This window comes from Vidua chalybeata, chromosome 6 (genome assembly GCF_026979565.1).
Source record: "Vidua chalybeata isolate OUT-0048 chromosome 6, bVidCha1 merged haplotype, whole genome shotgun sequence".
Taxonomy (NCBI): Eukaryota; Metazoa; Chordata; class Aves; order Passeriformes; family Viduidae; genus Vidua; species Vidua chalybeata.
This window is the reverse complement of record NC_071535.1, coordinates 24474282-24486694: the sequence shown is the minus strand read 5'-3', so window position 1 is coordinate 24486694 and position 12413 is coordinate 24474282. Positions and strand designations below refer to the sequence as shown.

Below are 12413 nucleotides of genomic sequence, written 5' to 3'. Positions count from 1 at the left end.
AGTGCTAACAATAAACTAAGGAGTGGGGCAGATAGCTCTGCATTTGTGGGAAATAACATCTTAATCTACAACTTCTGCTTCCTTCAGAGCACTGAAAGCAGAGCCTAAAGTCTGGTCTTTCAATACCACAAGAATTTATGCCTCTAGTAAGTTGAAATTAATCTCTCCTTTATAAATGCACACTGGGAAAAGGGATTTTTGGCATGACTGACAATGTTACGTCTACCTGGCTGGAAATTTCGTTGAAGGCTTCAGGTGAAGGATCGGATTTGTATCTTGTGCAACCCTTATTTGGGAGCAGGAATGGTCAGTGATGATGCTGGTGAGTGCCAGAGACTGGTGATTCCCTGTATGGCTGCCAGCTCTGCCAGTCTCCTTCCCCGACCTACTGGCATTTAGCAGCAGCAGAGTGTCTTCTGAGCCAGGTGGGAGAGCCAGGCCTCAAGAGCACTGCTGCAGTCTCTCAAACACTTGTTACCATGGCATACCAGGCAAGACAAAGGAGAGAGCTAGCAAATTCCTTAATTGATGCATGATCGCTGATACCACATGAACCAGGAGCCCTCCAGCTTCTGCATGTTTGCTGATCTGCACTCATCCAGCTCCTTCTTAGTCTTGGCTGTTCTCCCACATACTCCACCCATAGCTGACAAGTTTTGTGCAGCTTTATAACCCCATTAATGTATGAGTCAGGGTGCTGATTATTAAACAAAAAAGTGTGTGTGGTCATACAGACAATTATAGGTACAAGAGAGTGGTAAGGTGGTGCTGAGAACAAGACAGGAATAATTATAAAGTTATTGGACTGTGTAAATGTGGTGGTAATTGCTCCTTCCCAAAGCAAATTAAACATAAATAATCAAATAACTCAGCAGAACTAATGAAGTCTCAAATTAATGACAATTGTGTTTTGCACTTTCCCAGGACTATCTAGCTCTAAGAAAGGCTAATAAGCACTTTAAACTGTAACTTACTGAAGTGTTGAATTATAAAAGTGGAATCCAGGACACTAGTGCCCTTCCTGTTTCAGGCAAGTTAACAAATGAATGAGAAGGTAACAAGTTTCTTGACTGTTACCCAAGAAACCCAACTATAACCCAGAACATTTACTGTTAAAATTATGAGCCCATGAAAATCCAAGTTTATAAGAACAAAGTTGTTTACAGGCTTGAAATAAAAGCATCCATCATTTCAATGCTGTAACTGCAGATTAAGACAATGCAGATGGGCATAATTTTCCATTCTTAATATGAGACACAACACCATGTGTCTTTAATATAGATACAACATATACATTCAGCTAGAACATTGGTTTATTCTTACATTTCAAATTCCAACTTAAGTCACTATCCAAAAAAAAGTAAGTGAGTACAAATGCAGTAAAGATCATGCTGGTATAAAGATCAGTCATTTAACACAATCTAACATTATTTGTAGGATCTACAGACAATGAAAAGTTTTCTCTATTAATGCTTTGAGCTAATCCTGTATCCAAACATTTTCCCTAATAAGCATCAGATTATTTTTATGTTGGCTATAAAGCTGTCACTCCTCAATAAACAGACATGCTCCTGGTGGGTTTACCTCACTGTCAAAGATCTGTCAATTCATGCATCATCTAATAAGTGAAACCAGAGAACCTTTGCTGCACAGCTTCTAGCAAATCCAGCGGAGCAGAGGTTGCTCATCACCTGAGAGGATTCCCACCACTGCAGCTCCTGTGCAATTGGTAGTGACTGGATGCTCCCCAAACAAGATCACAAAATCCCTGAAGTTAATAGTTCTGTCTCCCTTTAAAAGAAAGTTATGTGACCTTCAATGCTCTGCTCAACTGAGCCTTTGTTTAGTGAGTCTTAATTAAATTTTATGTTTTGTGGCGACCATTTTCTTTTAAGACAAGAAAAGAGTTCAAGGGATAAATCCTTCTTTGAAGAATTTAATTCCCCGTGAAGAAAATTTATTTCCAGCTAAAGAGATACTCAAAGTTTGGGGAAAGGGAGTTTTTGTAGAACTTCCTGTTGCATTTTTTTCTTTTCTTTTTTTTTTTTTTTTTTTTTTTTTGGGTTTTTGTTTGTTTTATTTTTGTTTGTTTGGGTTTTTGTTTGTTTTGTTTAAAGATTTCTTGTGTTTTGTAAAGGAGTTTTCTGATTCTTTGAAATAGACAGTGTTCTGTTAGTGATTAGACAATTATTTCCTCTTTTTCATGGTAATGAGGACAAAGTCAGAAGGATGGTTAAAGAATTCTGGCATCTATTTGTGATGAAGCTTTCCATGAAATCAGGAGATTGCTCCAGTGATACTGCAGTAACACAGTACTCATTCATTTTCAGTAAGAGCCACTGCAGCAAATGAAACATTTGCATATGTGTTCATAAAAATAAAAAATTCCTAGGCTGATTTTGCATACTTAACCTCAACATAACAAGGTCAAAAAATTAAGGCATGATGAAGTGTCTCACCTGAACTGGGCTTTGACATTCTGACTTACCTTAGCTGCTACTACTGAAAAATGTAAGTATGAATCAGCATAAGCAATATTTCCAAATGTAAACATTTTCAGGGACAGGCCATTAGTAACACTTCTCTTCCCACTGTATTTCTTTATTTAGTTAGTGGGTTTTTTTAGTCAATTTAATATAAAATCACAGATGCCAAAGGGAATTCAGAGTACTGGAGAAAGATGCCTAAATCCTTTTTCGTTTAGTTTAGTTATTTCCAGTTTAGTTTATGCCTAAACTCTTTATAGATTTAGATATTTAGATATTTTCAGAAAATGCCACACACCATCAGGGGGGTTTCATATTGCCAATATGAAATAAACATAGAGCATAGATGAGTTTCCTATACCCTCCTCACAGATTTACCTGAGTCTGAACACCTCATAAACTGCTTTCGTTTGCTTAGTATCCAAATGTGAAGCCCTTTCTTGGGACCCTCTTCTGCATCTTTTTGTGGTCACACAAGGAATGGGTTATCAGGATTAAAGGTTTCCACAAACTAAAATAATTCACATTCCACCCTCACTTCCTTCACAGTTGTCGTAATCACCATGCTCCAGAAAACCAGACAACTTGTGCAGACAGGAACGAAAGACTCATGGAGTCATACAGGTTTTTCAGGATTAACTGATTTATTTTCTAATTGTTATCCAAAATTTAACATTATAGTTCATCTGAGATATTTTATCTTATTTTTTCCCTAGTGCTTACTATTGATTGTCTGTTTAAATGAAAATTTCTGCTTCTGTCTAACTTCCTGGAGAAAAACAGGTACTCATGAAATTTGCTGTTTGTTTAGATCAGTATTGACTGCTTTTGAAACAGGCAAGAAAAACTCTGTATAAGCTCTTGCCTAACAGAAATTTGGTGCAATCTACTGCTAAACTGTGATTTAAATACATAATATTTTCATGTAATCATCTTCTTTTTCCTGATGACTTGTTACAGACATTAAAAATATTCTGGTTTATTTCCAGTATCAGGGCACAAGAATTCCATAGGAAAAAAACAATGAATAATCAATTACCTTGGAAGATGTCTCTTGATTTAAACTCTTTCTTCAGATATGAAAATACTAGTGAATTGGGATGAGGTAAATATTGTTTTCATACTCACTGACTTAAATATTGAAACTAGTTTTTTATTTAAAAATAGTTCTACATTATCATAAATATAAATACCTCAATAGTTTTCTTTCAAGAAGCAATACAAATTGACATAAACTCAGCCTAGAAAACCTTAGAAGCCACAGATTATAATTTGTGTGGAATCTTTTTTGCTTTTAAGCTTTTTAATGTCTATTGTAGCGAAAACCCACAACTTTAATCTCTCAACAAAAAACGAATTTACAGCTAATAAGGGCAGCTGCGACAACTTCCTCTTTCAACACCTTAATGAAACTCCTTTGCATGTCCCTACTTTCTCATTTCAAACCATCCGGTTCTATATGGATGTACTTAGTTTAGCTTAGCTAAATCTCACTGCAAGAAACCAAACTGGTCTAGTTATTAATTTTCACTGCTCATCTCACCTTTGTTTTTCCAGTGCAGCTTGTGAGTGCAAGAAGTCTATGTCTCACTGCACCTATGCTGCCTCCATACCCAGAATCTGCGCCACTATATACAGGAGCAGTTCCATTTTTATGAATATTTAGGTTGTACTCATGATCTATAGGTTGGACTCAATGATCTCAGAGGTCTTTTCCAACCAAATTGTTGCTGTCATATATGGATTAAAAAAAAAAAAATTGGGTTGCTATGGTGTTAAAAAGGCCTATGGAAAGCCTGCCAGCTACTCAAAGGTAGGTTCTACTAATTAGAGTTACCTTGATTAAAGGCTAGCTTCCAGAGAGCTCCTGTGGATAACAGACTTAACTTTAAGCATATGATTGATCCCATTACATTCCCTGGCTTTAACTGGACTGCTCATAAAATTAAGCCTATATTTAAATGCCTTTCTGGATCAGAACCCAACTCCCTTAGAAGAGCTCGAGCTTAAAGCAGTGGTACCTTATGACGCCAGTATGACTCAAGTAATTCTTTTTTCCATATTCTGTCAAACTGAAAAGCTGTGGAATTTTGCTTACACAGGTCCTGGAAACATTGTCTGCCACTTGAATGCCATTTCATCAGAGCTTGTAAACAAGTGATACGCTCAACCTGAGCTAGTTACTAAACCAGGACAAGACACAAGAGTGAAGATACAGCAGTACACTGATGCAGCCATCCTGCACCAGTGTCTCTATGCAGCTGTGCATTCTTTGACATATTCTAATAACCCAAAATGGCATTATGAGTCTAATTTAGACTAATCAAGACTTTTCAAATTGTGCTCGTTATGTAAGACTATGTTTGCCAAATTGTTGCAATTGCAAAAAGAAGAGTGGAATATAAAGAGGATCTAATGTCTGGAAAATGGGTGATTAAGAAAGGCTGCATAAAATTGACAATTTTAAAAACATATACTCTTACCCTTCTCGTTGGAAAATAGTCCTAAAACAGTCCCCCAGGCTCTTGTAACTGGTTGGATCAGTTTTCCCTCTTTGAATTTGGAACCTAAAAAAATACAATTTACATCACAGCATGAGAAGTCAGGGATTTTAAGTCACTTTTAACTTTCCAATTATGATATAAAAGGAGTTTTAAAGGGTTTTTTTATGTCTCTGATTCATTATTATATACTGTTCCTGATATACTTATTAACACTGTTTTCATAGAAGCTGTTAAACCAAGGAAAAATAGAGCTTTAGTAGTAACTTTTTTTTGTAGTTTATGGAACTCACAGTATAGCTATCACCTTTGACATTTACACCTCTTTCTAGTTGTTTGAAAAATAAGCTGTTAACCCGGTGCCTGATCCAAAGCCCACTGAAACTAATGTGAGTGTTTGAGTCAAACCCTGCTTTTGAAAATCTGGAATGTAATACTATCATGTGTTGCTCATTTTTATATCTGACAAAATTACAACAAAAATCAAGCAGAGACATGATCAGATATTAGAGCATCATTCATTTTCCATAATTCAATAATAAGATGAACAATAAAAGCAAGCAATGAATTATTCTAATTGAAACCTTATTTTCTCTATTCAACATGAAGCTTGTGGCCTCGAAAGGAAAATCAAGATTATGATTTAAGACTGTAAACTTCTTATTGTTATAATTGATGGATAGCAACAGTGAGTTTAACAAACTATATTATTTTACTAAGTATCTCAGAGGATCCTATTTCTTTCAGTTTCAAAACTGCAGCTGGCACATTCAAGTAAATTTAGATTAATTTTTAGCGACATAACTTCTTTTTAAACTGCTGATTACCAAATAGAACCAAAAAATAAAAAGAATAGTGCTGTTGGCAATTCCAGTCTAAAATAGCCCTATATCAGGCAATCACTATACTGGTTTTATCCCTGGGTTCAATAATCATCCTGGTTTCAAGGAATAATTCACATTACAGTAAAGTACGCCACTTGCCACAGGTACACTGCTGTTCTGAGAAATATCAGTTGTTACTTATTCTGATCATGATGCTGGATCTCATTTATATGAGATAATGAATCAAGGCATTTTTAACTCAAGGTTAAACAGCAATTTTTTCCTCTCTCACAGAATTCAGTAAGGTCAAGTCAACATTTGTATTGTGGCAAAAGGCATTCCTTGTTTTGAATATCAATATTTCTCTGCTAACGCATCTAAAATTTTGTTCAATTTGAGGAAAAATATTCTAGTGATGCAATTCTTTGGGCAATTATGAAGGCAAGCCCACACCTTTTTTAAAACTGTCAGAAGGAAACACTGAGTCCTTCCATAGTCCTAATAAAAGTAGTTCAGGCACATCTGGGATCTCTATTTGGGGTAACCTCTTTTATTAGCACAAGAACTTGCTGCCAAGTTGGCAGAAAGAAGAATGCTATTCAATAGGCTTACACTCAAGTAACATTGGTGCATAACATTTTGTCTGAAAAGATCCCTTGGGAAGGCTAATAGTTGAAAAAAATGCCTCAATGCCATCAGCATAGTCCAACAGCAATACCAGCTACAGAAGCTTTTACATTGTGGCAGTTAACGAATCCAAATTATAAAAGAACCTAGTTTCTACACACATTTTAATATATTTAAGACTTGATTGTTTATACACCTCAGCTCAAAATTAAAAATGTCTTTCTTCTTCTTAAAGAAAACTTGCAAAAACTCACCTCATATTTCTCCAAGTATTTAAAAACAAAGGTTTCTTAACCCAAACTCTTTCCCTCGAGTTTCAAGATTTGGCCTCCTTGTAAACTCAAAAAAGTATCACTGTTTCTAAAACATCCTTTGAATAATGCAGTTTGCTCTCTTTCACCCTGCAAATGCTCAGCAATGTCCTACTTGCACATGTGTAAGGTTCCCCATTAAACTGTGCATGCAAAGCTGTTTGTTGAACGGGGTTTTAATTCCAGAGTGACAGTGGATCTCAACAACATAGTGAACATATTTATATAATTCTGTTTAACAGCTTACACATTGGCAACTTCTCAACTAAATTTAAATGATTCAATAAAAATACAACTTTTATAGCAATAATGTCAGTAATGGCATAAGAAATGCAATAATCCTGTAGGCAATTTATGTTTTATCAGATGAAGGATAACTTCTTGCTAAAGAAATTAAGTCAAAGAAGCTTTATATTTATTTCACATATTTGTTTTAATATAGATAAGACTTTAGTGTTAAATGAGTCCATTTGTTACACTGAGTCACACAAATAACATATTCCTTCCTTTAGGGTTTTTGGATCCATTCCTTCCCTAGTAAATCTATTTTACAGCTTTAACAGCAATTCTAAAATACATGCCAATTATGTGCTTCAACCTAGATCTGCGAATTGGGTTCTTTGATTCAGAATTGCTTGCCTCAATAAAATCATGTGTAACTTTTTAATGAACTAACTAATTGATCACCAGCACTTGTTATAAGAAGCTCAGGGAAGAGCTGAAAAAAAATGTTTGTTTTCCTGGAGACACCAGCAGCAGCCTCTATTAGTAGTCTTAATAACACAGAAGAGCTAAAGCATTCCCTTAAAGAAAACCCCAACCTGGCCTGGTTTTAATGATTGTTTAGAGGAATGAACACAACTGGGGGATATGTAATGGCTTTCTGTGCTTCAAATCCGTTCCTTTCTAAAAGCACTATAAAACCACTGAATTTCATGCATTTTTGAAAGTTGGATGGCTGCCTTGTATCCTTTTAGCTTTTGCTAGACCAAAAAAGATAAATTCCCCTCTAAATACCATCGGAGCACTAACTTCTGATCTAATAATTTTGAAGTGTGATGGCAGGCAGCCCTCAGTGACATGCTGAACAGCCATATGTGCAGGAATGCTTTTCCAGGGCTGGGATGGAGGACCTCCTACTCACTACCAGCATCCAAAAAGTGTCAGAAGTCACTGGACACTCAACACATAGTGTGTTTACCACAAGCTTTATTGCTTTAAAAATGAGCACCAGGCTAACTTTCCTCCCCTGTCATTTTCCTGCTTCTTGTCTTTCTGGGCAGAATGCTGTGGTGTTGAGCACTCTCACCCCCACAACGCTCACAGAGCTGGGGGAGGCACTTTGCACCCTGGGTTACCTCTTCCTACCTGGGACCAGACAAGGCATTTACTGCCTGCCCTCTTGGCTCCTTGTAGTTCCCACATCCCTCTCCCATGCTATGAGGGACCACCCATTTTCCTTTTGTGTCTTGTAGCAGCAGTCCAAAGAGCTTGGTCTTCCATGTCTCCTTTGAATGAACAGTACCTTTGCAGTAGCTTCACTAGATACCAAAGTGCCTGATAGTGTTTAAGAAGAGAACATTGGTGTCCTTCCCTGTTCACTGCAGAAGACATATGGTTGGGATCTCTGTAAAAAGTGGGAACCATGTAAAACTATTTGAGGTTTTGGGGTCTGTTCAAAAGGCATTGAAAACTGATGATCTAAAACCATGAAAATATTTTAACTTACCCACACTAATCAGCACCAAAACTTCTACTTGTGAAATGAATAAACCTAAATTATTGTTATTTTACTAGCATGAGAGAGAACATTTTTTATGGTTATAACAGTCCTTGATCAATAAGTCTCCATGGGCTCTGCCTGAAATTCCATAATGTAGAAGAAGCCTGAGTTCTTTCACCAGTTCTCTGAACCACTTATCGATGAACAAGTGATCCATCATGCTGTAGATCAATGACTCTACACAAACACATGCATCTGTTTCCAATGCCTAACTCACAGTCTTTGTTGGTTTTTTAATAGCCAGCATTTCATTCTAAGTTCAATAAACTCCTCAGTCCAGATCATGCTTTTCTGATCCTATTCCTATTGCAAAAGTCCTCTAGGTAATCTTTGCCAATAGAATCAATACCTATAGAAGAACAAATAGATGCATGTGCTTTATGAAAAAAAGGTTCTTTCACATCCCTCTATAATTTGCTAAATTTTTTGTTCATGTTTGCTGAATATCTCATCAAAGTTGTCTTGTGCATGTCTGCTACTACATTATCCAGATATTTAGTGTTTAAAGCCTGTTTACCACAATGTTACCTAAAAATCCTCCCCTGTTTTATTTACTGATCTGGGCTGGAGAAAGATTTCTAATTAGTATTGACATTGTTTTTGTCATCTTGAAATCTAAAAGGAAGAAATCAGTATTTTCATATCTAGTGAAGTACATAGTGAGCATTTAAGTCCCAGTTATGTAGGACAACCACAGTGTGATATGGAGCAGTCCAGACTTGTCAGATTCTTGCCACTGGGTTTGCAAAGACCCTTATGCATCAATTCCAGAATTTCTCGCTGTTTTTATGCAGCACTGCTGACTAGTTTCTCAACCACAGAGTTCAGAGGGAAAGAAAAACATTGACTCAGAGAACCAAGCTTTATACCAGGCTGCAGTGCTTGCCAAGGAGTGGCAGCCTTAGCTGTATTTTGTCCTTCTCTGCGCATCTCAGTAGGATTTTTTCATAGGTTCTACTTGGTTTTGAATACAGCTCCCAACATTTCCATTTGTGGTTGGGGTTTGTGCAGTACCAGAGCAAATAAACTTGGGAACTGATGCTATAAAGAAGAAAATGACATGGAATAAAAACAAAACAAATTAAAATAGCTGTGCAACTTTAATTTTAAAACAACTTTTAAATAAATGCATGGTCTTTGGCAAACTAAAAACATGTACAGCTTTTTTGCACTTTCAGTAATTCCCATGATTCCAGTCTCCTAACTGTATTTAACACACCCTTATATGTTGATAAAAAATGTAGTCTGAAGTTTTATACAAATATACATTATTTAACAGTTAACATGCTTATAATAAAATAACTTATATTTTTAAATTATAATTGAAAAATATTTTGATTTGTTAAGTTAAACATTTATTCAGGTGTTACTATGAGTGATATCTACTGATGCTTAAATTTCATGCAAAACTTTGGACTGGAAAATGGACCTCAAAAATATAATTTATTTCACTTTTTGGCTCAAGTTCTTTGAGTTGCTTATGTTACTTACAGGATAATAACTAAGTTGAGAGTATAATTCTGCCACTTATTTTAACAGTAAATCATAGGAGCTGTTAAAGAGCTGAATATTACTTTTCAAACCAAAAAAAGCCTAATTATTTTAAGCAAAAGATGCAAGTTTTGCTACTGCAGAGGTTCATATTTTGAGTGTTCTAGTATTGCTATTATGATTATTTAACTGTAAAAAGCATATAAAAATATAAAAAAGTAGTAACATAAAGAACAGGTAAAGGACAGAACTTATTCCAGCTCCATACTACCCATATCTCAAATTCCAGTTATTCTCCATATTAGCCATGTCTCAAATCTATGGAAGTTAGATTTTTTTGTAGCTGAATTTTCTTACAGTTCATATCTACCTTACAGAAATAAACCAGAATCAAAGTAGCAAAGCATTATGAAAAATCATGATATTATTATAATAATTATTATAATATTGTTATTATAAACCAGTAGCAAAGCATTATGAAAAATTATTACAAAATTAATGACAATTAATTTCATTTTGTTGGAATCAATGATGATTGTTGAGTTTATTCACACGTTTGAATTTTGGAGGAATTTTTTGTGGCTTTTTAACAAAAAAAAAAAAAAGAATAGTAATAATGGAAATAATTGTAAAGATACCTGATAGCTTTCTCTGCAGCGTTGATTTTTATCATCAACTACCAGCTATGATGGTAAAATAGAAAACTACCAAACAGAAACGGATGATTTCTCACATTTACGAATGTGTTTATCAAACATTGCATCTCATAAATTTGTCCATTCCACACCTGATCTCTGCCTTATTGCAATCTAGATTTGTTCTGTCCTCTTGCTATCTGATTTGTACCTTGTCTCTAAAAAAAATATCTCAGAAATTGCTATGAAAAATAAATAGGGCAAAAGGAGGAACCACCACCAACAGATGGGAAACTGCTGATGAGCAACTGCCCACATCTGAATAAGGGTATATTCGTGGCAAAAGTTACAGCTAGAACAACAGACGTAGCAATTTACAGCAGAATTTAGATGGAACATGTTGGCTGTTCTGATCAAATTGGACCCAGTAAGATCATCACCACCTGTTGCCTCCTTTTAGGTTGGCTAAAAGCAATTAATTTAAACTCTCACAAAACACTTGGTCTAAACACTTTCAACCTCGATGATGAGAACTTACCATCCATAGCTCTGAACTTACAATTTTTAACAAGTATTTTCCCTGAATGAAGTGCATCATTAAATACAAAAACCGTGAAGTCTTAAACATGACAAAACAGCTTCTCTCAGCCAGTTCTCTGAACGTGACTCTTACCCTTAGACTAGAGAAAAGTACACTAATCAGAAGAACAGCTTAATCTGTACTTCCTATTCCTTTTATAGATGACTTTCCCCTCTCTGTTGCTTTTATATTCAGGCTAAGCAGCACATCATTCAATCAAAAGTATCAGTGGGAAAAAGAACACAGTACAGTAAATATATTATTATTTATTTAATCTTTTAGACACTAAAGCTGTATTTTTTCAGAATATCAGAACTCTTCTGATTTTTTTTCTACTATATTAATTCTTCCATGGTGTGCATGGGACAAACATACAGTAGCTATAACATCAAAAGGAAATTTTTCTTTACATGTACTTTTAAAAAATATTATTGAAAAAAATAACTTGACAGAAGCAGGTCACATTAATCCATTTAACTGTTTCAATGAGATCTACTGGTAATATTGCAAAAGAATAACAAAAATAACTAGTCATAGCACTTACATATGAATAATTTCATGTTTTCCCAAGGAAGAAATTCAGCAGAAACTAAGTTCAAACAATAAATATTTTAATAATCTAATTTCATCAATGACTGTGTGTGTGGAGGAGGAGTTCTAAACCACAAAAACAAAATTATTGAAAATGAAAACTTTTTCATTCTACACTAAAAACCATTCAGAGAAACCTCATGAATGTGCAAGTTCCATTTTATTTCACAGATGAAAGTACTCAGAACTCTTGAATTCATGTTTTGCACCAAGGGGAACGTATGGATTGAGGCTCCAGGCTGGAATCCTCCCCACCTTCTGCGTGAAAAGCCTATCCACGAATCCTGCCAGAGCAGGAGCAGCTCTGCTGGCTGCTCTGCCAGTGCTGTGGCTATGTACAAGGTACAGTTCTGTCACTGAAGCTTTGCTCTGGCTGCCTAGACACAAATTCTGAGTACAACATAAGATGACAGCAATGACCATAAAAGGAACAGCTATTTGAAAGATCACGCAGTATTTGGTGTGAAGGATTGTGTAATACACCTGATCTTAAGAGATCGGCCAGGATGTGCTGACTGTAAAAGCAATAGGCAAATTTAAGCTCTACTTGTGTTTTCTGTCTACATCTTCCTGTGTATAAGGCA

The 12413-nt window shown here is 35.6% G+C and overlaps 1 protein-coding gene across 2 annotated transcripts in view; it reads right to left on the bottom strand.

Annotated features, from left to right (window-relative positions):
- The window catches only part of SLC25A21 (solute carrier family 25 member 21), a 241754-nt gene that overhangs the window by 55789 nt on the left and 173552 nt on the right, over positions 1-12413 (bottom strand). The window contains exon 3 of one of the 2 annotated variants that reach the window (XM_053946647.1): positions 4970-5053. In XM_053946647.1, coding sequence (XP_053802622.1) covers positions 4970-5053 — 84 coding nt within the window. Of the gene's footprint in view, positions 1-4969; positions 5054-12413 lie in introns of those variants that run through there. The other variant, XM_053946648.1, reaches the window with a different exon arrangement.